This window comes from Athene cunicularia (assembly GCF_003259725.1).
Source record: "Athene cunicularia isolate RWA chromosome 18 unlocalized genomic scaffold, athCun1 chr18_part1, whole genome shotgun sequence".
NCBI lineage: Eukaryota > Metazoa > Chordata > Aves > Strigiformes > Strigidae > Athene > Athene cunicularia.
Window position 1 is genome coordinate 3,816,651 of NW_020799123.1, and position 24,235 is coordinate 3,840,885.

The 24,235-nt window shown below is 39.1% G+C and overlaps 2 protein-coding genes across 5 annotated transcripts in view; one reads left to right on the top strand and one right to left on the bottom strand.

Moving 5' to 3' along the window:
• Window positions 1–16,634, top strand: part of B3GNTL1 (UDP-GlcNAc:betaGal beta-1,3-N-acetylglucosaminyltransferase like 1) — a 121,198-nt gene extending 104,564 nt beyond the window's left edge. For both annotated transcript variants that reach the window (XM_026861360.1, XM_026861361.1), the window contains 4 exons: window positions 7,466–7,534; window positions 9,291–9,365; window positions 14,641–14,729; window positions 16,523–16,634. In XM_026861360.1, coding sequence (XP_026717161.1) covers window positions 7,466–7,534; window positions 9,291–9,365; window positions 14,641–14,721 — 225 coding nt within the window. In that variant the 3' untranslated portion in view covers window positions 14,722–14,729; window positions 16,523–16,634. The remainder of the gene's footprint in view (window positions 1–7,465; window positions 7,535–9,290; window positions 9,366–14,640; window positions 14,730–16,522) is intronic.
• TBCD (tubulin folding cofactor D) overlaps window positions 16,543–24,235 on the bottom strand; it is a 128,609-nt gene continuing 120,916 nt past the window's right edge. For 2 of the 3 annotated variants that reach the window (XM_026861356.1, XM_026861358.1), the window contains 3 exons: window positions 23,761–23,848; window positions 21,834–21,943; window positions 18,631–18,956 (listed from right to left, as the gene is read on the bottom strand). In XM_026861356.1, the coding sequence (XP_026717157.1) occupies window positions 18,659–18,956; window positions 21,834–21,943; window positions 23,761–23,848 (496 nt within the window). In that variant the 3' untranslated portion in view covers window positions 18,631–18,658. Of the gene's footprint in view, window positions 16,661–18,630; window positions 18,957–21,833; window positions 21,944–23,760; window positions 23,849–24,235 lie in introns of those variants that run through there. The other variant, XM_026861357.1, reaches the window with a different exon arrangement.

Below are 24,235 nucleotides of genomic sequence, written 5' to 3' on the forward strand. Positions count from 1 at the left end.
GGGCAAGAGAAAAATAATATTGCTGGGGTTTTTGCCATTTTTCTGCCACAGAACCCAAGTTTACCTCTCCTTCGTTCCCCGGTGTGCTAGCACTGGCAGTGTGCTTCTAATTAACTAGACTTGACGTTCATTCCAGCTGACCTTTACATAACATTTGCTTTGGCAGTGTTGCAAGCCATGATACTATTTTGCTTCTGTCAAGGTTACATTTGCACATATTCCAGTATGCTTTAGTTTGATATTGAAATATTGCATAGAGCATTAACCCTTTAAATACTGGACACTATACCAGACACATTTAGCGAGCTTACATGCCAGATGCTATTGCATATGCCAAGTATGACTCATTTTGCAAATGCACTGCAGAAAACTGCTGCTAAAATGCAGTCACTGTCTGATCCTTAATACCTTATATAGTGGATAAAGTTTGATTACTCTTAAGTCTGACACATCATCCAAAGTATTCAGAGGTTTTCTCAAGAACTAATGAAGATAAGTACCTTCAGAAAGTGACTTGTATCATCCTAAGTGAGAGTAGAGCTTTTAGATAGCTAATTTCTGATGAAATTCATGTCATCTGCACTGATTAAAGCACTAGTTTTATGTAGTTGTTCAGGCTCGTTATGATTGTCATTGTAACTTCCTAGCTCTGCCAAAAGTGAGATCCCAAGTCTATCCATCTCAGTCAGAACTGAAACTTAAATGATATCCTAGTGTTTCGTAGTAAGTCATTGGCAAAAGGCTGTAGAAGTAGTTATAACATCTCACTTATCCAACTGCTAATCAAAGGTTTATGCTGCCAGATTTCCAGGAAGCAAACTGATAGAATTTGCAGTAGGTAATTCATGGTAGTTTTCATTTTATTCTAAATTAATCACAGTAAATAGAGGCCACTTAAACTCCATGTTATACTTTTCCTCAAAAATCCTTCAGGTGTTTTGTGACTTATCTTCAACTCTTGCTAAAGACTCTAAAATCCCATATGAACAAAGGCTGTAAATAGTAGTTTTGTCTTTGCCAGCCCTAAAACCAGTAAAATACTTTTCCTCTATTACCCTTTAACAAGATTTAAGCTTTCACATATTCTGTTAATCATGAGAACACTAGAGATCCGGTATCATTTTGAATCTACAGGCGGAATCTAGCGATGTTTTGTAAACGGAGGCCCTGGGATATGAATTCATCAATTAAGCAAATTAGAGACCTTTAATATACAACTCCAAAAGCCCCTTAAGGCAGACTATGATGTTTTACATCAATACAATTACCATTTTCTCCTCTGAAGGTCCAGTTGTGTAAAACAGTATGATCTTAAAAGGTCTAATAGTCTTTGCAATGCAGGTAAAATTGCCAAAATAAGCTGTATAATTTAACTAAGCTGTTTAACTAATTTGTTTTCAGTTGGTTTTATACTTTTAAGTTGGTTTAGACTCTTGCCTGTTTTACCTATGCTCTGTTTCATTGTTGCTGCTTCTTTCACTGAGATGCAGAATTTCATTAGAGGCCATGAGAGTGATTTCAGTTGGAATGTGGAGTACAGCAGCATTGTTTTCTAAATTGGCACTAAGTACCTGTAGAAAATTTGGGACACGTACTCCTAGGATAAATAATATAACCCCCCCCAAACCTATTACATACAGTTTGTATTATTTTGTAATTGTGAAAAAAAATGTAAACTCTACTAAATCTTCAGGAAGCGAATTAATTAGTTTGAACTGTTAAACTTAGGTCATGTAAGAAAGCATCTTTTTCAAAAAAGAATGTCTAGTATTTTTAGAACCTGATAAACAAAGCAACTGTATTTCTTATACTGACTATGTTTTTGTGGATTGTTTGAAAAGTATAAATATGTTGCGTGTTGAACATCATTGTTCCTTAGAAAACAAAATTTTGGCAATTCCAGAAAGCAGCGGACTGTGTATGCTCCTGGTAACAAATTATTATTTTAGTCTATTTGGAAAACAGTTTGAATTTGAACTATGACTATGTTAAAAGAGAAAAGGACACCTAAGCAATAGTCTCTCTTTCCCTTCAGACATCTAGATGGTGAATATTAAAGTAATGCTTTGTCTCCAGAGAGTTCAGGCAAAAATCCAAGGCTCAGTATTTTTTCTAAACAGCAACACAAGAAAAAAAATTATTCAACTAGTAGGGTTTTTTTATGAATTAATTACCAGGATCTCAGTATTCTTAGGGAAATTCTGTTTCCTGGCTGTCCCCTTCTTGATTCACGCAGTTGACAGTGGTTCAGTATTAGCATTTCTGCAAGAACGAAGTCGAACAGACCTTTTTTTGTTTAAAACACATCCGTCTTGTCTATAATTTGCAGCTGAAGATGGAAACCAAATGTTTTGGGGATGCTACATATGCCTGGAGGTTTTCTGAGCTGTCTTGTCTGCTCTTTTATTCTCCATCAAACTTTAGCTAAAAGGAGAACTTTAGCATTAGCATTTTGTGTCATTTCCGATAGCTGAAAATAGTGCTCAAATAGCTAACAGAAAATGAGGGAGAAAGGACAAAATAAGCATCAGCTAATTAGTGGCATGGAAACAGTACTAGTACACAGCCAGCCCATGAAGTTTCTCTATGACAGCCCACCAGTGGCAAACTTGAAAGCTTCAAGGAAGTATTTTGTACACGGTTTTTCCTAACTCATTAACCATTTAAAATCATCTGTTAGTTTCTCTTCACCTTTTTTCTAAGAGCAACATCACTAAACCATGTACTTCAACTGTGATCCTTCAGCTCACTCACAAAAAGCAAGAAATGTGTAAGTTTTGTAGCATTTTAACTACTCTTAAAGTATATGATTGGCAGTATGAGACACTGAAGTGGGCACATGTAAAAGCAAAGAAACATAAAGAAAGGGAAGAGCATTACACTCACCTTGACTGTGTAGCAAGAGATAGAATGACAAAATGAAAGAGAATTAAAAGAGAGCCTACAGAACAAGAAGAAAAATATGAAATTTGTAAGCTTCAGTTAAATCCATCCTAAAATGACATGGACTAAAATAAAGGCTTTAAACAGGACTACAGTGAATACTTCATACTAAAATATGGCAGGTTTATCTCCCTGCTGCTTCCATTTGGGAAGATGTGCTTTTTGCAGTGTCCGTTTTGTCCATATAGAGGCACGCATCCTTGAAAAGTTACTGGCATAACTAACCGAGTTATCTGTTCTGGAGAAATGAGACACTTGCAACTAGTTTCCACACTGTTACATGTAAAGGCATTTGTATGTTTTATGTACTAAGGGGACTTGTGTATCTACAATGTTTAGAAGCTCACTCGGCATGTCGGACTGTGGTATTAAAATTCTCTTAAGCAACCTTGTTATGTACATGTGCAAAGAGGGAAGATACGTTCTTTAACGGATCAGTGTCTTTAAATGCAGTCATGAAATGCGTGCTTGGAATTTAAAGATACCTGCAGCCTCTGTCATGGCTGCGATGCCAAAGAGGTGAGAGAAGAGCAGCGCCCTGATACTGAAGATCACTCAGACTCTGACAGAGAGGTGCTTGCTAGTTTCCTGGTTCTGCTTGTGGCCTGCTGGAAGATGTTTATACCTCTGCGTGACTTTTGTTCTGTTTGTTGTTAACTGTATCTATTTAAACTTGCATTATAACGCCTTCAGTTAATTTGCTTTGACATGAAATGGCCTAAATGGATTTAACTTTTGTGGAGATGTGTATCAGCATGCTTCTGAGGACTTTTGCATGAAAGAATTATAAATAGAAGAATCAACAGGGTCACTAGAAGTTTAAAAGGGATGAAGGATTGCATGAGATGTGGAGCGAATGCAGTAGGGAAGATCTGCTCATATAGGATTTTGTAGAGGGTTTGCAGTTTGTCATCTTCAAAGATAAATTTTGAGACCAGTTGATGTAATGAGGAGGGAGAGGAGACAATGTGTACAGGTGACCGTTTGTCAAATGGGTTGTTCATTTTTTCTGTCGTGCTCTATTTGCATTATTCACTCTCCCTTGTAAAACTTCCCTCTCGTATCCTTCCAGCTGGATCAGAGCAGGACAGTTTGCTGTGGTTATGTTTTGCTGCTTTCTGTAAATGATCATTACAGACCTAAGCAGACCACAGGTGAAAATAAGATGAGAGAATAAAATCCTCTGAAGATCATTCACCATGAAAGGACATTATTAGGTTGATGAAATCTTTCAGTTTTTCCATTAGGAAATCTGAGTGGAATGGGAAGTGTAAGGAAACATCCTCTGCAGTAGCCAATAAGGCAGTAAACAACTCAAGTATGAAAAAAAAGTATGAACTCTTGTGTAATAGCAGCAGAGCTCAGACAGCTAGGTAATTACAGTTGCACCCCAAGCCCACTCTTACTGACTTTTCAGTTGTACGTTTGGAGAAGGATTAATCTGCTGCCCATTAATCTCCTTTTACCACAGGGAGGTCTGATAGTCCCAGCTTGTGTGTCCCTTCACACAGCTGCTGTGTTTATTAAAAAGAACCAGCCAGAGGGGTGCTTTTATCTTCCTCAAATGTGTCTTTCCCTAGCAGAGATTTTTTTTTTTTTTTTGAGTAAATAACTTATCTTTTGAGACATATAAACTTTCTCTTATGAGGGAGAAAATGATTTCTCCTTTTTCCCTTACACCATTGTTAATGTATGTTGCAATCCATATTTATAAAAATTACTTATAGTAATTAGATAGCTTGTATATAGCACATCTATCTGTCTCTTCATGTTTTAGCTGAGAGAAGTAGCAGTCTTTTTCTTTGTTTTCAAATTCTTCAAATTTTCATACAAGTGATGTTCAAAACAAAAGTATGTAATTTATGTATTTTCTTACAACTGAACTGATCTGCAGACTCTGTAAGCTTCAGTGGTGTCATATTGTTAGAGGCAATGCAAAAGAACCATTTTGCTAGAAGGAGGGGAAAAAAAACCCCAACTTGAGACTGCTTTATAGCTTTATAATTCATAGATTCCTCCCTGGGAGACAGTAGTTCATGTATGCATAGATGGTTTTCATAAAAGATACAAGAAAGAAGCTCATTAATGCAGGAAAATAAATAGGTGACTCTGGGTTTATCCTAATAGTATAAAGTAAATAGGTCATATATGCCTGATGCCTTGAGTTCTCCTTATAGGATAAACAAATGTGTTTAAGTCCTGTATTTAGACTCCAGACATAGATTTTTCTTTAATTGGAAAATAAATAGTGTGTGTCAGGAAAATAGTTGACTTACATTTTGGCCACCCACATGGTGTACAGTCTGGCAGAAAAATTGCCCATTCGAGTCTGGCCTGTTTTATAATACTGTAAATATCAGATTTAAGCTGGCTGAATCCATTAATATATATATATATATATATATATATATATATATATATATATACACACACATATTTTTATATGTGTGTGTGTGTGTATGTATGTACACATATAAATAAGATGGGTCAAGGAAATCTTGAGATGTAGTTTACTGTGCTCAGTCCACACCATCTGATTTTTTCAACTACAATAAAGCATTATTGTAGCAACTGCAATAAAGCAGTGGTCATGGAAATAGGGCCAGGGATGTAAAGTGTATTAGCTTCTGTTTAAGAGAAAAAAGAAAGCCTGAGATAGGTCCTGGTGCTTGGTCTTTGTGCTTGAAAGATTTGCTTGTGTTTGCTGATGTCCAACCCAGACTGCATCAGCCACAAAGACCCTGTACAGTGTCTGTACCTTCCTCGTACTGCCCTGAATTCCCTCCGTTCTCAGTACTTCCATTATAATGTCTGAAACAGGGCAGGTGTGCTTAGTGTGATCCCTGCATCTGAACCCGCTGGCCTGTGATGTGATTCCTTTATTCCTACAGCCCCCAACTGAAAATACAATGTTTTCTTAATGTTCTGTTCATTCTTGCTTTGGTGCCTGTTTTCAGACAACCTATTTTCCAGGTATGCATGTCTGCCTCTGAGTATCCCTGCCCACCTGCTCCAGCTTATTAGCTGGTATGGTGGGGGTGTTCAGCCGTATTTGTAGTGCCTTCATGTTGGGTTTTTTTTTTTGTATTCTCTTTCCACTGATGTTTAATGGAAGAACTGATACTATGATGTTTAAAGAATTTGGATAGAAAACCATTCCATTGGATAGTGGAAATATCTCCAAAGTATTTTTGATGTAGAAACACCTTTTATGTTGCAAGAGAAACAGCTCCATCTGGCCATTGCCTGAAAACACATGTAACACAGATCTGTTCCTCTGCAGTCTTGCCCTTGGGCTGTAAATGTGGCACTCTGCGTCGGGAGTGAAGTGGCAGTAAAGAATGCAAAAGTTCAGCATTATGACACCAGTGCTCGTGTGTCAGTGTTTTCCTCTGCACAAACAGAATGAGGTCACTTCAGGTAAAAGAAAACTATTCCAATCACAGGAGGAAAATGTGTGAGAGAGATTTGTTGATGCAGAAAGCAAGCCAGCCTTTTGCAGCCTTCTCTAACTTAATAAGTTAATAAACAGCTGTTTGGCTTTTCAAATTTTCTCAGCAGTAAGTGTTGCTAACCAATTTTTAATGCAACAATTAAAAAGATAGGAAAACTGCTATCCAGCTTTCACCAGATAATTGATTTCTGCAAGACCTTAACTATCTTAACTGTGCTGCTTCAGTGTAAGAGTTCTGTGTGGATGAGTAGATCTAATGGAAGTCAGAGGAAAACATAGCTGTGTTTATTTTAAAAAGTCTTCCGAAATGTTACTGGCAACTTAATGGTTTAAAAATGAGGCCACTGTGTATTTTGGATTGCAGGCATTTATTCTGCCTGCATATTTATGAGGAATACAAATAAAAACCCATCTGAAATATCTGGCAACTAGGGCTGCAAATAATGCTTCAAATAATATTCTGTAAGAATAACTAATATGAAGCAGTAATTATCTGTGTTTAAACACCAAATCTGCTGAACTTTTCAGTTGAAAAATACAAAGTCCAAAACCGTAGGAATCCCCAAACTTGGTGTGTTACGACCTAGAACTGAGGCAGGTATTACCAGAGCATCCAAAGCAGTGGTGCAGCACTGCTATCCTGAGGTAGCTGCTGGTAGATTAGACTTTGGGGTGGGCAGAAAGAGGAAGGCTTGTATTACCTAATCGCAGGAGTTTAGTGGAAGTGCCAATGAGAGGCTACTCTCTGGTTTTACTTTAGTTACATATCACTGAGGATGAAGCTGATGATCTCATAGATGATTTCTCTTACGCAGTCAGTAGATCACCTGTTCTCACATTTGTAAAAACATAATTGTGCTCACAGATAACTGCAAAATTTGCCCATATCCTTAAGATACACCTGGAAAGGATTTAATCAATTTTTAAGCTCCTTAGGAGGCCCGGGGGGTTTCCCTCTCCCTGTGTTCATTCACATGCCTGTAGCATTACTTATGTAGATACACAACAGGTGAAATACCTGCTGGTAGCAAAGAATGGTACTGAAATGCTCTGCTTCTGTTCTGCCAGGTAACTGCGTTTTGTGATGTTGATGAAAAGAAAATAACAAGAGGATTCTACACTTATGAAGAATCTGAGGTTAGTTTTAAGTACTCTTGCATTCTTTACTGTGATCTGGAAGTGTTCTGGGAAACGTGATGAAAGAATACATCACTGATTTTAAATACTGTATAGCAATTCATTTTGATAAGGAGGCTTGATAACGGAGTGCAAACTTTGGAGCCAGAACTATGGACCTCACACTCACTGAAGTCAGCTTAGAAAGGCAAAAATATATATACTCTGACAGGGTTCTGATGATGGGCTAAAACATAGTCTTCACTGACAGATTTTTCTTTTAAGTGGGAGTAGAATTTGGCTCAAGATGGGTAAAAGTCAAGTATCTATTAAAATAAAGAGAGCTTCTGTGATTAATTGTAACCTATTTGTGTATTATATTGTATCTGAATAAAACTTCGGTAGGTTCCTTGGGAGCCTAAAATTGTAAGCAGCAGCGTTTTACTCCCTGGACAAGGAAGCATGATACTTAGATGGCAATAAACAAACCATATAGAAAAAAAAAAAAAAGAGTCTTGTTGCAGTATTAATTCCACAATAGCAATTAGCTCAAGACCTGGAGCAAAGTCCCATCCAGATTCAGTCCCTACAACAGTTGGTGAAGAGACAGTTCCCCGGGGCACTGGGTCAGGTCCTGTGAGCGCAGACTCCCAGGAGCGCAGTTTGACGATACGGCTCAGCCCGTCTCACTGCAGGGGTGGTCTGACTTCACTCACTGGCCTCAGCCACACACTCCCACTGCTTTGTTTATAATGGGTCTAGCAATCCTGCGGCGAAAGGAGGACTTGATTCAGTTAGCTGATCTGGCAGAAAAGGAACCCTCAAAATAAAAAGTTTTCCGGCAAGTTATCTTGTGAATCAAATTACCCTGAGGTTGCATGATCCTTCTATCTGATGGGAGTAGGACTGAGGGAGGGGTAGAAAGAGAGGAGGGGCACCTCCTCAGATATGGCTTGTGGTTAGACTAGAGTAACTGTAAAATCAAATTCTGTACTGGGAAGCTGAGTGCTTTCAGCTGCATGAAAGCAATTGGAGTTCTGGGTTTTGACCCGGAATATAGAGGACTCACTAACTACCAGTTCAGTAATACTGTCAGTGTAATTGTTACAGATCCTGGGCATTTGTCTTCCTAAGACATACCCATCCTCTCAGATCAGTCATAAAGGAGATTGTACTGTAACTTGTTGTGAATCCTTAGAGAATTCTGCAGCTTGGATCCACGGTGAAGTCCCAATTGGGCATAAGCCATTTAACAGCTCCCACTGAGAGGGAAAGATTTTCCTTTGTATCCGCTATTGTGCCTGCTCTGATGCTTCTCTGATGGCACAGTAAGCTGATGCAGCTCACTAAAGAGGCAGAAAATTAACCTGCCAAAAAAAAGAGAGAACTTACTTTTTATGGGGTAGGCTATTAAAGCAGCACACCTTGCCATCGGATCAAAGAGGGAATTGTTTGGTAAAGAGCTAAAAGTAGAGCTTGGAGGTGAGGGAGAAGCAGCGGAGGAGTGAGACCTTCTTTCAACAGCAGAAAGCTCTTCATTCCAGTCTGATGCAATGTGTAACTTCGTACAAAGAATCACAATTGTATTGAAAGATTATGGTAAGAAAATCAGGGGTACTTGAAACGCCTGGCAAAATGATGAGCAGTAGCATGTGAGCAGCTGGACTACTTAGCATGAGGTCTCAAAATAATTTTTTTCCCTTTTTAGTGTTTAGTAGCTCTTAAAACTAACAAGTAACCCTGTGTCTCTGCTGAAGTCTGCTGATTTTTCCTGCAGGTGAGACCAAAACCAAAAATTCCTGTATGTCACTTCAGAGACGCGACTCCACCGTTCATTATCTGCGTGAAGCTGGTGAGCACCACCTTTGGCCTCAGCTTTATGTCTAAAATCAGTATTTGCTCCATATGAAAATTAATTTCTATTTACTGTAAGTAGCTTTTCCCAGAAGCTTTTACTATGCTTTTTTTATCAAATTGATTGTGCAGAATATTTCAGGGATTCAAAACAGCAGCATTAAGTAAAGTAGTATTAAGCATAACGAAAGGTACAGCTTCATGTAAGGGAGCTTGGATCTGTTTTACTTTCTTGCCCAACAATATTATATAGACAAATGAACATATATAGCCAGCCTCCTGGCCTTGTTTATTCCTAATGGTTTGCAGCCCTATGTATTGCAAAGGCTTTGTTTTTTTAAATCAGACATTAAAAGCTGCTTTGTTTGGCACTGCCAGTCTGAAGCCTCTTCTGTGTCTGACTGTGGTAACTTTCTTAGTTCAACTGGTTTTATTGACCTAATAACGTAACTAGAAGATGATAACCAGCAGTTATTTTGCTGTCATGTTTAAAATAGCAAAGCATGGTGTATGGGATAACACAGAAGTCTTAAAGTAATATAACACATATTCTAGTTGCAATCAGTAATAAAAAAAGTCTCTAACGGTAACTAAAACCTGTTGCTACATTTGCTAAACACTGACATTCTAACGCAGGACTAGATCTGTTCAGAGGCTGATTAGCTGAATCTCATCATCTGGTACAGTCTGCTTTTAACTTAGCACTCCCAACTTTACAACCAGCTCTGAGATCATGAGTTGTAAAGCCAGACTGAAAGTACCTTAGGGCATTATGATGTACAGTTGGTTGATAAACTCTTGGATAAACTAGTAATATTACAACTAATTTAATTTTTCATACAACATAAAATGGTGGGTGGAAGTCCCTAGACAAAACATCTGTGCAACCTGTTATAAAGCATATTTAATTTGTGAAGCCCTTACAATGAGACTATTATACCCTATCTTGCCTGAAAACTCTGGTCTGTGACTTCAGTTGTGATTTCAGTGTATTTTTCCACTCATGGCCACTGAGCATTTTCTACTTGCTGATCAAAGAACACTATAGGCCACTGTATCGTTTAAGTAACATGCAGTATTTTCTCTGAAAATACAGTTTGACCTACCTGAAACAGTTTTAGAGTTTGTAAGTTGCCTTTAAAAGCTGTCCTTGAAGCAGCCCACTTTTTAGGACAATTTAAGAAAGTCAATAGTCATTCATACGGAGCCAGATCTCTAGAACCTGTCCACAAGTTATCTCCTTACCCCTCTCACTTTATGGCTGAATTACACAGTTGGCTACTGTGAAAGTTGGTGTTACAAGAGCTGACAGCAAACCCACCCTAGTGCAGAGGTAAAGAAACAAAATAGTGGCCAAACAGACAAGAGTGATGCTGGTACTAAACCTGCATAGTGACAGTCCGTAATGGAGCTTACACTGCTACAGATTTTAAACATCCTGATACCTGCTAATAATATGATGATGCCATATTATTATTTTAATATTATGAAGACAATCAGGTTGTTAGAAAACCAAATTTATAATAAAGAACTGAAACCATTTTTTTCTGCTAGCAGTGCTTAATACCCTGTTATCGCCTGAGAAACCAGACAATATAAGAAAGAAATAAAACCCAGAAATATATCTGTACCAAAGTGTAGGAAATGTAAAACCCAGTGGAGAGAGAAGAGGAATCAGAGGGTCTGAGGAAGCAGCAGTGCTCAGAGTCCAACTCCAGAACCAAGGCTGCTGGACCCTCCTTTTCTCTACCATCGCAGCTGATCTTAAGGAGTGGTTTTTAGTGGCTCTTTCAGCCGTTGTCACACTTGCTGTATTTTCTTACTGGAGGGGAGTCTTTGTGGAGCCTGTCAGGATCTGTGCAATCCCACTCTTACTACTTGCAAGGCTGGGGCTGGACTGAAATGGCCAGTTTTCAGTAGTAGTTTTGTCATGGGAAGTAGACTTTTAGCAAACCAAAAGAAGTTGATAAATGTCTGTGGTTTAAAACATTCAGGTATCCTGTCTGCAGGAGCTTTCAAGCTTCTAGATCTGACCACTAAAGAAAATGGTTTCTAAATGGGTTGAGAAGAGCAGAGTACTGAACTTTTTCATTCATCTGTGTTGATATTGTGCAGGCCAAGGGTTTCTCTTCACTGTACTTGTATGTTCAGTTTGCCTTGCTCTCTGTGCAGCCCACATCTGAAGGAACAGCTAAAGACAAAATTTCCCGCTTGCTTTTCTTTAATCACCTTTTCTACATTTCCTCTTCCTATATGCTTTTTGAATGTGGGAGGATAGGAAAAAGTAGGGTAGGGGATAAGTATATAAAATATTAAGACTGTGTCAAATGAGAAATGTTGACTTTTTGGTGATAGCTATTGCTGCCTCTCTGATGCTATTCACCCAGATCTAGCAAATCAAACTGTGCAGAAAAAATGCTGCTGATTCAAGTTAAAGTCCCAGGCTGATGTAAAGGACTACATCTGAGACACAGAATTCCTCTGCAGATAGGCCGCTCTTCTTGTGCGTACTGTGGGGGGAAAAATAAAACTCCTGTGTTTGAGAGGTTACAAATGACCTGTATTTTCAGACTATGTAGGGCAAGTAGCTTTACTCAGCTCTGTTTCAGGTCATGCAGCAAGCAAACATACAAAACCCCAGTGAGCGCACGGACGTATCTTGTGTAGACAGCTGCCAGTGCAACAGCTACAACCTAGCTCCAAGGAACTCTCGGAAGTTTATGTAAGGCAGAATTAGCTGCAGATCCTCTTAGCCAATTTCTGAAGCAAAAATCATTAACAAATTCCTGAATGTCCTAGACTTCCAAGTTTAGCTTTATTATTTACCAACATAAGTTCATCACCATTCTTCTGAAGAAGAAAGTGTCCTGGGGCCTTATTGTCTTTATTTTGCTCTTCATGGTAGGGGATTATTTTTAGTTTTGATACAGACAAAACTTACATGTTTATGTGCAGCTCTAAGAGGGTAATTTTGAAGATTAGATATGTTTATTAAGTGGGCTGTTCACAAGAAACGACTGCTGGCCATGTACTTGGAGCAGTGTTTGCTTATTTATTTTTTCAGGCAGTTCCTCCCTCGCTAGCCCTGGCATTACTTGCCTACCATATAAAATTATTTTTGAAAAAGCACTCATCATCTTATGTGAGCTTTGATCAGTTTGTATTTTAAAACAGCTTCATAAAGGGCTGTAGCTGAAATTGTGCTCTCTGTGTGCATAAGTTTTTGCTGAAGAGGATAAAATTGTGGCTTTAGTTCGTCAAAATTGTGTAGCAGTCTGCAGTACCACTTCACCTAAGGGTTTGCACTGTGTATTTTCTCTCGCTTTGAGGTAAAAGCGAAACGCTTAGAAATCGTGTATTGTGTCCTGTTTTGGCATGGTTTCCAAGTGCTTGGAATGAGAGGGATTTTTATTTTTCTGTCTCAGTAATTAAAATAGTTTCATTGTATAAAGTTTTCAGTAAATTTACTGTTAGACCAGTTATTGTAAAACCCTGCCTTGTTCTGTCACCTCCGTCTTGTGCTCTGGGATTGTAGGATTTGTTTTTAACTCTCGCACTTAATTTAGCATCTGGGCTCTTTTATATGTATTTTTTTAACTCTTCCTTAGAGCAGGTTCACTTTTCTGCAAGCTAAATGCTACTGGTTTGTACCCTATGTCCTAACTTGCAAAATCTTGGGTTTATGAAATCATTAGTGGAGGCTAAAGGTCGTCATCAAGACCTACTTTTCTGAGTAGAATTCCCTGTTGACGTGAGTGTTAAGTTTTGCAGATGGACCAGTGAGAGTTTGGGATCTTAACTGAGCTGCAAAACTAGGACCCAGTCCTTCAAAGTATTAAATACCATCAAGTATTCTTGATTTCAAGAGTAAAAAATAAAAGTACTCAACATCTTTCACAATCAGGGCTTTATCGCTCAGATAAGAAATTGGTTACCTTAGGGAAGTGGAGCCCTTGCTTAAAAAGCCTCATGCCTTGGGCCCTAGCTATTCTTAATTTTTGTATGGTTAGAGAACATCAGAGCTCAATTATGAAATTTATGACTGGTGGTTATGTTTTTTGTTGAAGTTCTGAAACAGATTATGTCATCTTTGTAATTTCTGTCATTGCTAGTGACAATCAAAGGACATGGCAGGTCGAACTGTGCAGCAGAACGGGAGTTAATCTGTGATCCTGAGGCACATGCCTGGTTTGGGCAGGAGGTTTGCAGCAGGACACAGGCAGTGTTTTCTTTCCTACATAAATTCCGGCAGCAGAAACAATGCGGAGGTTTGGAGGAGACAGGTCAGCTCCTTCTGTTACTGGACTCCCTGCTGCTGGGGACGGCGGTGTTCCCCAGGCTGGTGGGTCCTGGGCGACCTGGGAAGCTGGATGTACAGTCCTGTGTCAGACAGAAACATTAAGTTTCTGAACGCAAGTTCATTAAAGATCCCAGAGCAATTTTTTGAATCCAGTTATCCTAGCCAAAATCTAGCCTTCTACCTCCTCGAATTCCACAGTTTCAGTTGGACTCTGTTTTTGTAACTTCCTGTCCTAAACACATGCAGTACTGTTGTGCATTATTAAAACTTCAATATTGCTGCTCTGGGCCAACCAAAAGAAGACTAGCAATCCCTTTACCTATCTCCTATAGTATCTATTAGGAGCTTTAATTCTTTTTTTTATGGTGACATTCCTGAAGATCAGTAGAATTAAGGACTCCAGGAAGAACAAAGTAGAAATGCTCAGAAATGCTGAAGTTGGTGTGTTTTTTTAATGACATCACTACCTTGCAAGATTGCTCATGGAGCAAACCTGCCAGGTTCCTGTTCAGATAATGTAACTAGGGCTCAAAGGAAACAGCTTTAACTATGCAAAATATTTCAGCTGCTTGATGAAGGGTTTGTTTCACCAGCCACACTAATCATTGTTCAATATCTACAAAAATCACCGTTTTGTCAAACTCATTCCCTCGGTCCATTCTCTGAAAATGCCTGCAGAACAAAACAAAGTGTGCAGATCGCTATCTGCAGAGCTCAGTCTAGCCCTTGTGCTCTACATCACAGCATGAGAATGAGTTGTCAAACCTCCCCTCCCGCACCCCCAACATATTAATTTGAACAGTAAGTTTTCAACATACACTTGATTTTTGAATGGAAACATTTCCGAGTCTTGGTTTATTTATGTTTAGTTCTGCAAATGGGACTTTCTTCTGTGGTCTAAATAATCAAAACCTGCTGCAACCTGAAATATGTTTGTCTGGTTGATCTAATTCTCTTTTTCTTTCCTGCACAGGATTTGACAGGTGGAGCATTTGAAACAAACCTGAACATGCTGAACTTGAAGGAAGGGGTCGATTATTATCACTTCAACTAAAAACTAAGGTAAGGCAGTGATACCAAAGCTGTGTCATCCTCCGTGTACCTGTGTGTAGGAAGACTAAAGTATTCAGAGGTTTAGAATATTTTTAGTAAATTTTGCTTCATTAAATTAATCTTTGGGCCAAGTAAACCCTTTCTAAGGGAGGTCCTAGTTACACCACAGATAATGCTATTTGCTCGGTTTACTATTGCACATCACTTGTTTACCAAACTCAGCTCAGTTGTTAAATTGTATTTCTAATTTAAATAACCATCAAATACAGCCCATAAGACAACAAGAGGACTGTTACCATAGGGAAGCCTTAAAAATGCATCAAGCAAAGTCTGTTAACCACTGGAAGTGTAAAGAGAGGTTTCTGTCAAACATTGCTTGGGGCCCTCAGCCCTTCCCTGCCACTGGCTCCCTTCCTGCTACCGGGAGCAGCAGCTGGTGCTGGCGAGGTGACGCCCTGCACCGGGCGGGCACAGGGATTCAGTGCAGCACCCTCTGGGGCTGCAGGGGCAGCTGGATGATCCTGTCTACAGACGCTCACAACTCTCACTGGACCTTCTCAGGGTTTTCTGAATAAGGAGACTTTGCCAACACAACTTGTGTTTTTCTTGCAGCAGGGACCTATAGGTGTAACTGCAAAACAAGATCTTTCAAGAATGTACTAGAAACTTCCCTTTTAATGAGAGTGTAACAACACCGGGGCTGTGGGTTCAGGAGTGTTTCTTCTGCAGCAAAGCCCGTGAGCAGCCTCAGTGCCAGCTCAGCCTGGGGCACAGCTCTGTGGACTGAGTGCTGCTTGCCTGACAGTGGGGCAGTCTCATCTCCCAGTCCAGGCTGCAAGTCTGCTTAAGAAGTGCTGAACAATATAACTTGTAGTTAACTTCTTAAAAGGAAAAAAATCTTAGAGACAGGTTGTAGTTTGGGAAGTGAACACCTGCAGTAGAAGGCTGCTGCAGTTTGTAGGAGGTCATAGAGAAGTGGACTTGATTTTAGTTCTGCTGCCTGAATTTCTCCTTCCTTTCACGCTTTCATAGATGTGTGTATATATACACACACATATATAACATACATATATACATATATAACAGTGGCTGCAGACCCATGCAGCCACTGTTCTACTTGAAGTGCTGGGATAGCCATCACATAACACAGTATAATTAAAATACCATGTTGCCTATGCATTTGTCCTTCCTATCACGTTAGTCTGACTAAACGTTATAACCATTTCATTTTATAGTCAATAAGAAATGGTCTAAATTCCTAGCAGTTGCCTGCAGTACTAATCCATCTCTATTCTTCAGGGGAAAAAATACAGCTTTAGTCCCTAAAGCAAGTTTACCACACAAAACATTTCCTTAAATTCGGTATATAAAGAGCTATTAAGAGAGGCTTTGACTTTAGCTGCAGTGAAACCTGGATATTTTGTTTGACTATGACATAGGAATGTCAGACTTATCCACAGAGACACTTTATGCTCAGGAAGATTTCATTATCACTAGGTGTTGCCACATTTTTACTTCTGACAAACAATTCTTTTAAGAGACTAATGCAGCAAGTCAGGTTTAATACTTTATGTGTACAGCAAGCACAGGGTGAATGGCTCCATTCAGTTACAGAAGTATAAATCACCGACATCAAAAAAACCCCAGGTCACTTGTGACAGAAGTATGAAGAGAAACCGCCATCTTGTGGCTACAGATAATGACTTTAAAAACTGAAAACATAATGAGTATTTGTTGCCTTCTTATGGCATATCTGCACAATGCTTTAAGACATAATTTCTGTTTCTTGTTTTGTTAACCAGAGCACTTCGCAGCTTGTGCTGAGAAGCCGGTTTGTCAGGATGCTGCAGCACAAGCTCTTCCAGTCCTAATGGCACCTGAACCACGAGCTTCAGTTTACAAACCAGCAGCCAGTGCCTGCAGCTTCACTGTGACGAACTCTGCTGGAGAGAGAGAAAAAAAGAGGTCACACAAAGTAGGCATGTACCTTGATTTTAACAGTATCCCAATCATGGAATTAAGGAAACTAAACAGAGAAGAAAATAGAGACGTACAAAGCTGTAATATTTACAGTCTGTAAGTTTTAACTACCCTCCAGCAAACTCTATTTGTACACCTTTTAAAGGAGTGATAAGTGTTGGTTTCAGCTGAAATTAACCTCATTCATCTTTTCATAATGTTATGCTTGGCTTCCTCTATTGTTTCTCCTGTGTCCTCCAGATCGGGGAGCTCTGGCAGAGGAGCAGAGTGCTCGGCACACTATGCCTGCCAGCGGGGATGTCTGGACAGCTCTGACAAGTCCTGCACGTTCACTGTCGCTGAGTGAACTCCAACAGTTCTCAGGGCAGTTGCAGGCTTAACTCTTTTTGCTAGAAGTTATACTATTTGCTTATGTTAAAAGAGGAGGAAAAGGCAAAGTTCCAAATTCAGCACCTAACTTCCTGATTATAGGTGATACTGTTTGTAACAGTTCCATCTGAAATACCTGTATGTAGATTGGGCTATTTCTTATTATTTTGTTTATAGTACAGACAGTTTTCTCCTAAGTTGTCAGGCTTCTCAGCCTCCAGTAATTAAGGAGTTGAAATAAGGTTTTTTTGAGATCGAGGAGGTCATCTCATATCTTTATTTTGAACATAACATTTCTCTTAGTTGACTAGAAAACCTTGAAATAGCAATGCTCAGGTCAAGTTTTGCTCTAAAAACAATTCCTTTTATGGGCAAGAGGTTCAGATTCCTGTTTTCCAAAATTACAAAAATGTTAGTTGCAGGCTTCTTAAAATTGTACTAAAAGCAGAAGACTGTAGACATGATGGTAAAAAACAGAAGATAAGTAAAGAACCTGCTCTGGGGACAGCAGGGTGTCGTTGAAGGTTATTCATAGATGTCTTAATTATTAGCCTTCTGACCAATTTTTAAAATATACATTTTAAAAAAAGTATTTTTTTATATCATTGAGAACTCAAAACATGGAATCTACTTACATGAGGAAGCATCTTCAGTTTAAAGGATTATCAGAATATTACACAGGAAGAACTGGCTGACCTGAAGGACTGACTTAGATAATGTACTGTCACAAAGAGCCCGTTCAGCGAGCCCTTGGAACACTCCATTTGCTAAAATCACCTTTAGATGCTGCAGCTGTAGAAAAGGCTAATGCAGTTCTTATGTAGAACTGTGCAGGGCAACAACAAAATAATGCTTTGCATAATTCTAGTCGTGAAAATAAACTTAATGGTGTTCAAATATTTTAGAAAATTAAGGGAATGAAGATCCACCCCATTAGGAAAAACTTAGGAAAGAAGAATGCATGGGTGATGTTTCTGACTTCTGAAATAATTACAAAGGACAAAACTTTCTAGAACTGTGAAGGCAGAACAATAAAAATTACAAAAGCTAAGGCTAAATTGATATACCACTATTTTTAAGCCTAATCAGTTCACAGAATAGATTATATGCTGTGGATGCCTGTGATCCTGGGGAAGGAGCCTCAGGTCATCAAGTGTTCTCACCTTGTCTCGTTACTCAAAGTAAAAATAATTTTTCTTTGTTAACACATGTTCTCCAAAGCAGTAATAACTTTGGACAGAAAGAAAGGGAACCTCTCAAACCTTTACCAAAGCAGAAAATTCTGTACTTGTGAAATATGGAGCAGATGGGCAATTCTAAACTATCTGCAATAAAATGAAATGGGACTTACGTATGGAAATATTGTTTGTATTAACTTTTAGATTATATTCTTCCTCTCAGGCAGTGTTAAAGTCCTGTGGCTTGCACAACCACCTTATGATCTCATTGTTGAAATTGACTGAGAAGCTTCTATCCTTTTTCTTTCCCCAGAAAGGGCAGAAAAAGAGTTTTTGAAAACATCTGTACTGCATTATTTCATTCTTGTGTTTTGCCCGAGTAAGATGTCACACTACATGTCTGGAAAGTTTTCAAGAAACGAGGCTGGAAGGGCTTAAGACAACAGTCTTCAGCAATTCCATAGATTCTCTGTAGTGAGCTGTGAGGAGGTTCCTCCTGGTGCACACTGATACATTCATGGAGCGGTGAAGAACTGCATCTGTTGCACAGTAGATTGGGTGGAACAATTCATCATTACCATGTTTCTTTAAAAAGCCCCTCGGGAGCACATTTCCATCCTTTACCTTGGACACCAGCTGTGGTTTGGGCACTTTCATCAGATCACAGAGACAGTTGCGTTTCTCTCTTACTACTGGCAATTCAGCTTCCCTGCATGAGGAGATATTTTCCAGTTAATTCAGAAATGAAAACCTGAAGTTGGCTACATACATACAACTTCTTAAACTATCCATATTTTTATTATATGACTATCTAAGTGTCTGTACTTTTGTGTACATTTCATATTGTAGAAGTTTTTGTTGTGTCGTATTTTAAGAATCACATAACATTTCTGAACCATCTTAAGCCACATAAACCATAAATACAGAGCAGGTCTTCCAGAAGTGACCAATTACTAGTAAAATGTCCAAGACTGTTCTCTTAGATTTTTGTATTAAAACCCACGCCCACTAATTCATACAACCCTTTTGACTAAACGTTCATCAATTTATTCTCTAAAGTTACAGCTCCTTTTTGATTAAGAAGATTTCACATCAAGAATGAAAATAAATGTCACTGGATTTGGAAAACATTCTACTATCAAAAGAAGTTTTCTCCTGAAAATTCAGACCTAAAATTTGTAAGTCTTTAAGAAAGTTTCTGAAATAGCACTATGTCCATGAGATAATTTCCTCAAGAACTGTCAAGTTATAAAAAGCTCCCAAATGCCAAAAATCTATACAGACAGCATTCTTTTCCATGTTGTAAAAACTGACCACTCTACCTGGAATGCTGTGAGACTGCGAGCATTACTCACCCATTCAGTAGATTTTTTTTGTTTTTCTTAAGTAACAACTGTAAATGAGCTATTAAAAATGTAACTCTTAGCACATAGAGTCCAAAACTACAGAGAAAAAGCATAAAGGGCAAGTTAGAATTAACCTGAACTTTTTTTTTTTTTGACATCTTGGAAAATTTGTCATATTTAGTACTGGAAACCTTCCTGTAGCCTATTTATTATTTATAGAATAATTTGTTTAAACTTCAAATTACACAGTTGTATGATAAACTGTAGTTCCAGCAAGGAACAAACATACGTATGCCAGTACTTATCATCTTCCCCAAATATTAATTCTCATTTGGCTTCCTGATGTTAATGCTTATTATAATTCAGAATCTACTCTGATTGTTTCAGTACTGAGAGCGCTTGAGAATAACAAGCAGCTCGCTCTGACACTCAGCAATGACTTCAAGTATCTTCTTTTGTAAACAGTTCAAATCTACCAAGATAAAACAATTAAGTTTGAAGTAAACTGGCTCTTCATATTTAATTTTAATGCAAGGGACATATTGCAATGGGGAACTTGGAGCAAGCCCTGACATAAGAATAAACCAGGCACACAGTCACACCTTAAAAATGACCAATATTTATTTTTCTAGTGTTTTTTAGGAAGTATTTTGCTTTCAATGACCCATTTATGAGTACAGTTGTACTACTGCTGCTGCTTTTGTAGCAATTTCATGTGTACTGCTTCTAATCTTGGTACTGTAAACATCCCTTTGTGACAGCAGCAATCTAATCCTACTCAGTTGTTTCTGTTGACAAATTCTGCCTGTAACTTCTAAGCAAGCCTGCTCTTAAATTCAGATTTCATAAGCGAGCACTGAATCACACTAAAGACAGTACTAAACATCAATATGTAATTAAGCACGTAACTTTAACAACAGCAAGAGTTGTTGATAACCAGTTCTTCAAATCTGACACCCTTATTCCAGTTTTGTACTGAAAAATTAAAAAAGCCAGCAGCAACCACCCCTTACAATGACAAACTTTTCCCAAATATAAAGTTATTTAAGCTCAAGCACAGAAATAAATGAGAAAGTAAATAAAAATTAAATAATGTAAGCATGCAGCCTGGAAATATGTAAATCACAATCTTAAGGTAAATTTGTTCTTTGAACATGTTTGTTTATTTCCATGAAATGTCAATAGATACAAAGAGTCATTTAATATAGTGACTAAATAAATATTTTGTTCTATATCTGTCTATTCTCATGTATTAACTCTGACTACTGTTTAAGGCAGGGTGTTGGGCTAGTAGACCCATGACCCAGGAGAGTCATCTGTAACAAGGAGAAATGTTTAACATGGCAGCAGAACGAATAAACTAATTAGTATCTGAAAACTCCGTATTTCCTCAAATATTTGAGGCATGCAGCCTTTTATAAACTTTTCCAGGTGACTATAATGCACAATGCTGAACTTTACAGAAAGGGAAATAAGAGTGCCAAAATTCTGGTGAGTGTTCCCTCCTCCTGGCACTTCAGAGGTGCTGACAGACCGAGTTCCTCCTGCTCCGGAAGGACACTTCTGTGACTCTTGCTCAGGAAGAGCAGGACCCTACTGCCCCCACCCCTGGATGAAGCTGATGTTACAGGTAACAGTAGGTAAAAAAAAAAAAAAAAAAATGGGTTATGTCATATAAAAGTGGTTGTTCAATTCATGCAATCGTATGCTTGGGAAATGTCTAAACTGTTCCAATTCAAATATTTGCTTGAATACAACATTTGTAGCATTTTGAGTAATTAGATTTCATGGGAGATTTGAGCTGTTCTGCTAATTCTGTTGTTTTCCAGCTCACAGAGATCCTTCCTTTCCCAAAATCCTGCCAGTGCTCATCAATGCCAAGAAACTGTCTGTGCAGTTGAAGTCTGACTATTTGTACAGCCCAGTCTCTCTGTTTCATGGAAAATTTCCAAGATCTCCTCCCTTTTTATGTTGTTAGAAAAATACGGGTATTTTACTTTATGTAGTGGTGATTTTCTACATGCCACTTCCAGCGGGGCAGGGTACTTGATAGATCTTTAGAATTCCTTTCAGCAATACTTTTCTGGCCTAGAAACAATATAATAACTAAAACTACGGCATCGTTTCTTACAGCTTCCTCACCATCAGCTTTCAAAGGCATTGGCTTTTTTTTTTTTTTAACTTCAGTGGTACAAAAATTATTTCAGCTCTTATTACTGTCTGGCAACAAATTCACTTACCAGTTGGTATCGCTAAGTATGGTCATAACCTCATCCATAATGGCAGGATCGACTACATCACTGTAGGTTATCAACATTTCATAAACCTGACTGGCTGTCGTCTTCCGTATCTATGGGGAGGAGGCAGAGGAAGCTTTAGTGAAGATCCAGAGTCCTGCCGGGAGGAGCCTGGTGCCGTTACTGGCTCCTCACACCAACAGTCAACCACAGTTCTTAGACCTAGAGTCTGCTCTTGCCTCTGACAGCGATTTGCTGCAGGAGGGGACTTCACTTCTGCACCCCAAGGAAATTCATCCTACTATAGTTGGTATATTTTCCATTAAGTTGTTGCAGTATTTCGGATTAAGGCAGCTACTGCTCAATCCCTCACTCAATTCAAATGTTTGAGACTGGCCTAACAGGAACATTTCTGTTCTTGAAATGACTCACTGAGCCAAAGTCTGGCTTTAGCGTTGGTTGCTGTAGGCTCACAAAACAGATTTCCCAATCTGGAGATTGTAAGAGTCAGCAAAACTCTAAAAAAACCTGTCAGGAGATAAATGATGATGGGAGTGACACGAGGTTTTTACACTCCGGTTTCCGGCAGCAGTTAATTTGCAAGTATTTTTCCCAGAGCACTGCTCAGTAGTGCTGCTGGTGTGCATACAGCAAAAGCTGGCCAGGCTGGTTTCGGAAGTACAATGTGTACAAATATACTAAATGGAAGACAGCAAAATTACAACTTTTTCCCCGATGATAACTAAAGGAAAGCAAAGAAATTACAGGGTTATTTCTAGAGTAGTAATGCCAAATTAAATTGACCCATCTGTAAAAAGAAAACATGTTTATGATGTGAAATACCAATACAACATGAAATTGAAATGATCTCTCTTTAGTTCTTAAATAGCGCCCCTCCTGCAAAGGATCCTCCTGTAGCAAGCACACACAACATGGAAACAGACTAAAATCTGAAGTAACAAACTTTGCTGGGCACCACCTGATTTAACCTTATCAAAAAGTAATCTGCCAAAGCAATCCATGATAGAATAAACAGTGGTGGTTTGCATGGGCCAGACACCGGCTCTTCAGTGTGTTCCCAAACCACTTGAAGTTCTCAAGGGTTTTCACGTTCCTTTTACGTGCCCTTGCCACTCCTTCTGACAGCTGCTCTCTCTCCTACACCGCAGGGCTACAGAGGCCGCTCGGTCCTCACCCCCTGCAGGGACATCCAGCCTTCCCAGTGTAACCCTGGGATCCAAGGCCCCCCCGTGAGCTGCTGGACATGGTGGGTTGTCACAGCAGCGCCAAGTCAGGGCTCCCAGGTCTCATGCAGTGATCACAGCCCCTCTCTCAAAAACCTAAATCAACAAAAATTTGAAGGACTAAGATACAGTATGAGCCCACACACGGTCTTCTCTTACACTAATAACTCAGGGTTCATGCCCTGCTTCAGTTAGCTCTGTTAAAAAGGTAAACTTCTGATAAACTTTCCTGTGTTGCACAAGTTTTTGTCACATCTGACAAAATGAACAAATATCTCTCTCTTGAACCAGAACTACTACTCTGTCGCTACAATCAGAACTATTGCAAAACTAACAGCAATTTATCTGATTGGAGCTTTCACACACTAAATGGTGCACAGATCTTCGTTGTGCTGGGTGCTGTGTCAAAGAAACAAATTACTTTAGGCACCTAAATTGCTCCTAGTTTAAAACAGTAAGGACAGAAGGGGGAAGAGCAGCTTGTGGAATAGCCAGGTACACTGCAGGTATCCAGCAGCCTGTTTCAGGTGGCAGCACTGCACATAGCAGACCCTTGAGAAATAAAACCTATCATGTACATTAATATGTTTAAAAGAATGCTGCTTTAATGCATTTTCAATTATTTTTTTACTTGTAAAGTATTTAAAATAATATATTTGATAATATGCAATGTTTTCAATACTTACTACAGGAAATGGATGACAAAGAAGGAGAAACAACTGAAATAAAACTTTCTCCCTCATGTCTCCTTGAAATTGAATCAGGCCACAAAACCTAGAAATCATAAGAAAAAAAACAGATCTTGTGTTATGGCTGCAAAAGTCCATTTTGAGGATCAGAATGAAGATGTATGTCAGAAAAAAGGGCGGGAGGGAAGTTTTGCTGCTCCCAGGAAATCTCAGTTCTGAGTGCTGTGGGAAAGCAAACACTGAGGGGAAGCGTCTGAAATCCTGAAGGGTAACTGAGATGCCACACATCTGTGCCAAGTACAAACACGGTTTCAAAGGTACTGACCATCAGCACCCAAGTCCGTGCTCACACCCAGGTGTGAGCCGAGCTCTCGCCAGGCAGCGTGAGCGCAGGGTCGTGCGTGTCTGCGACACGTCGGAGGGGGAGGAAAAGCAGAAACATGGGCTACCTCCCACTTTAGGCTCTCCTGCA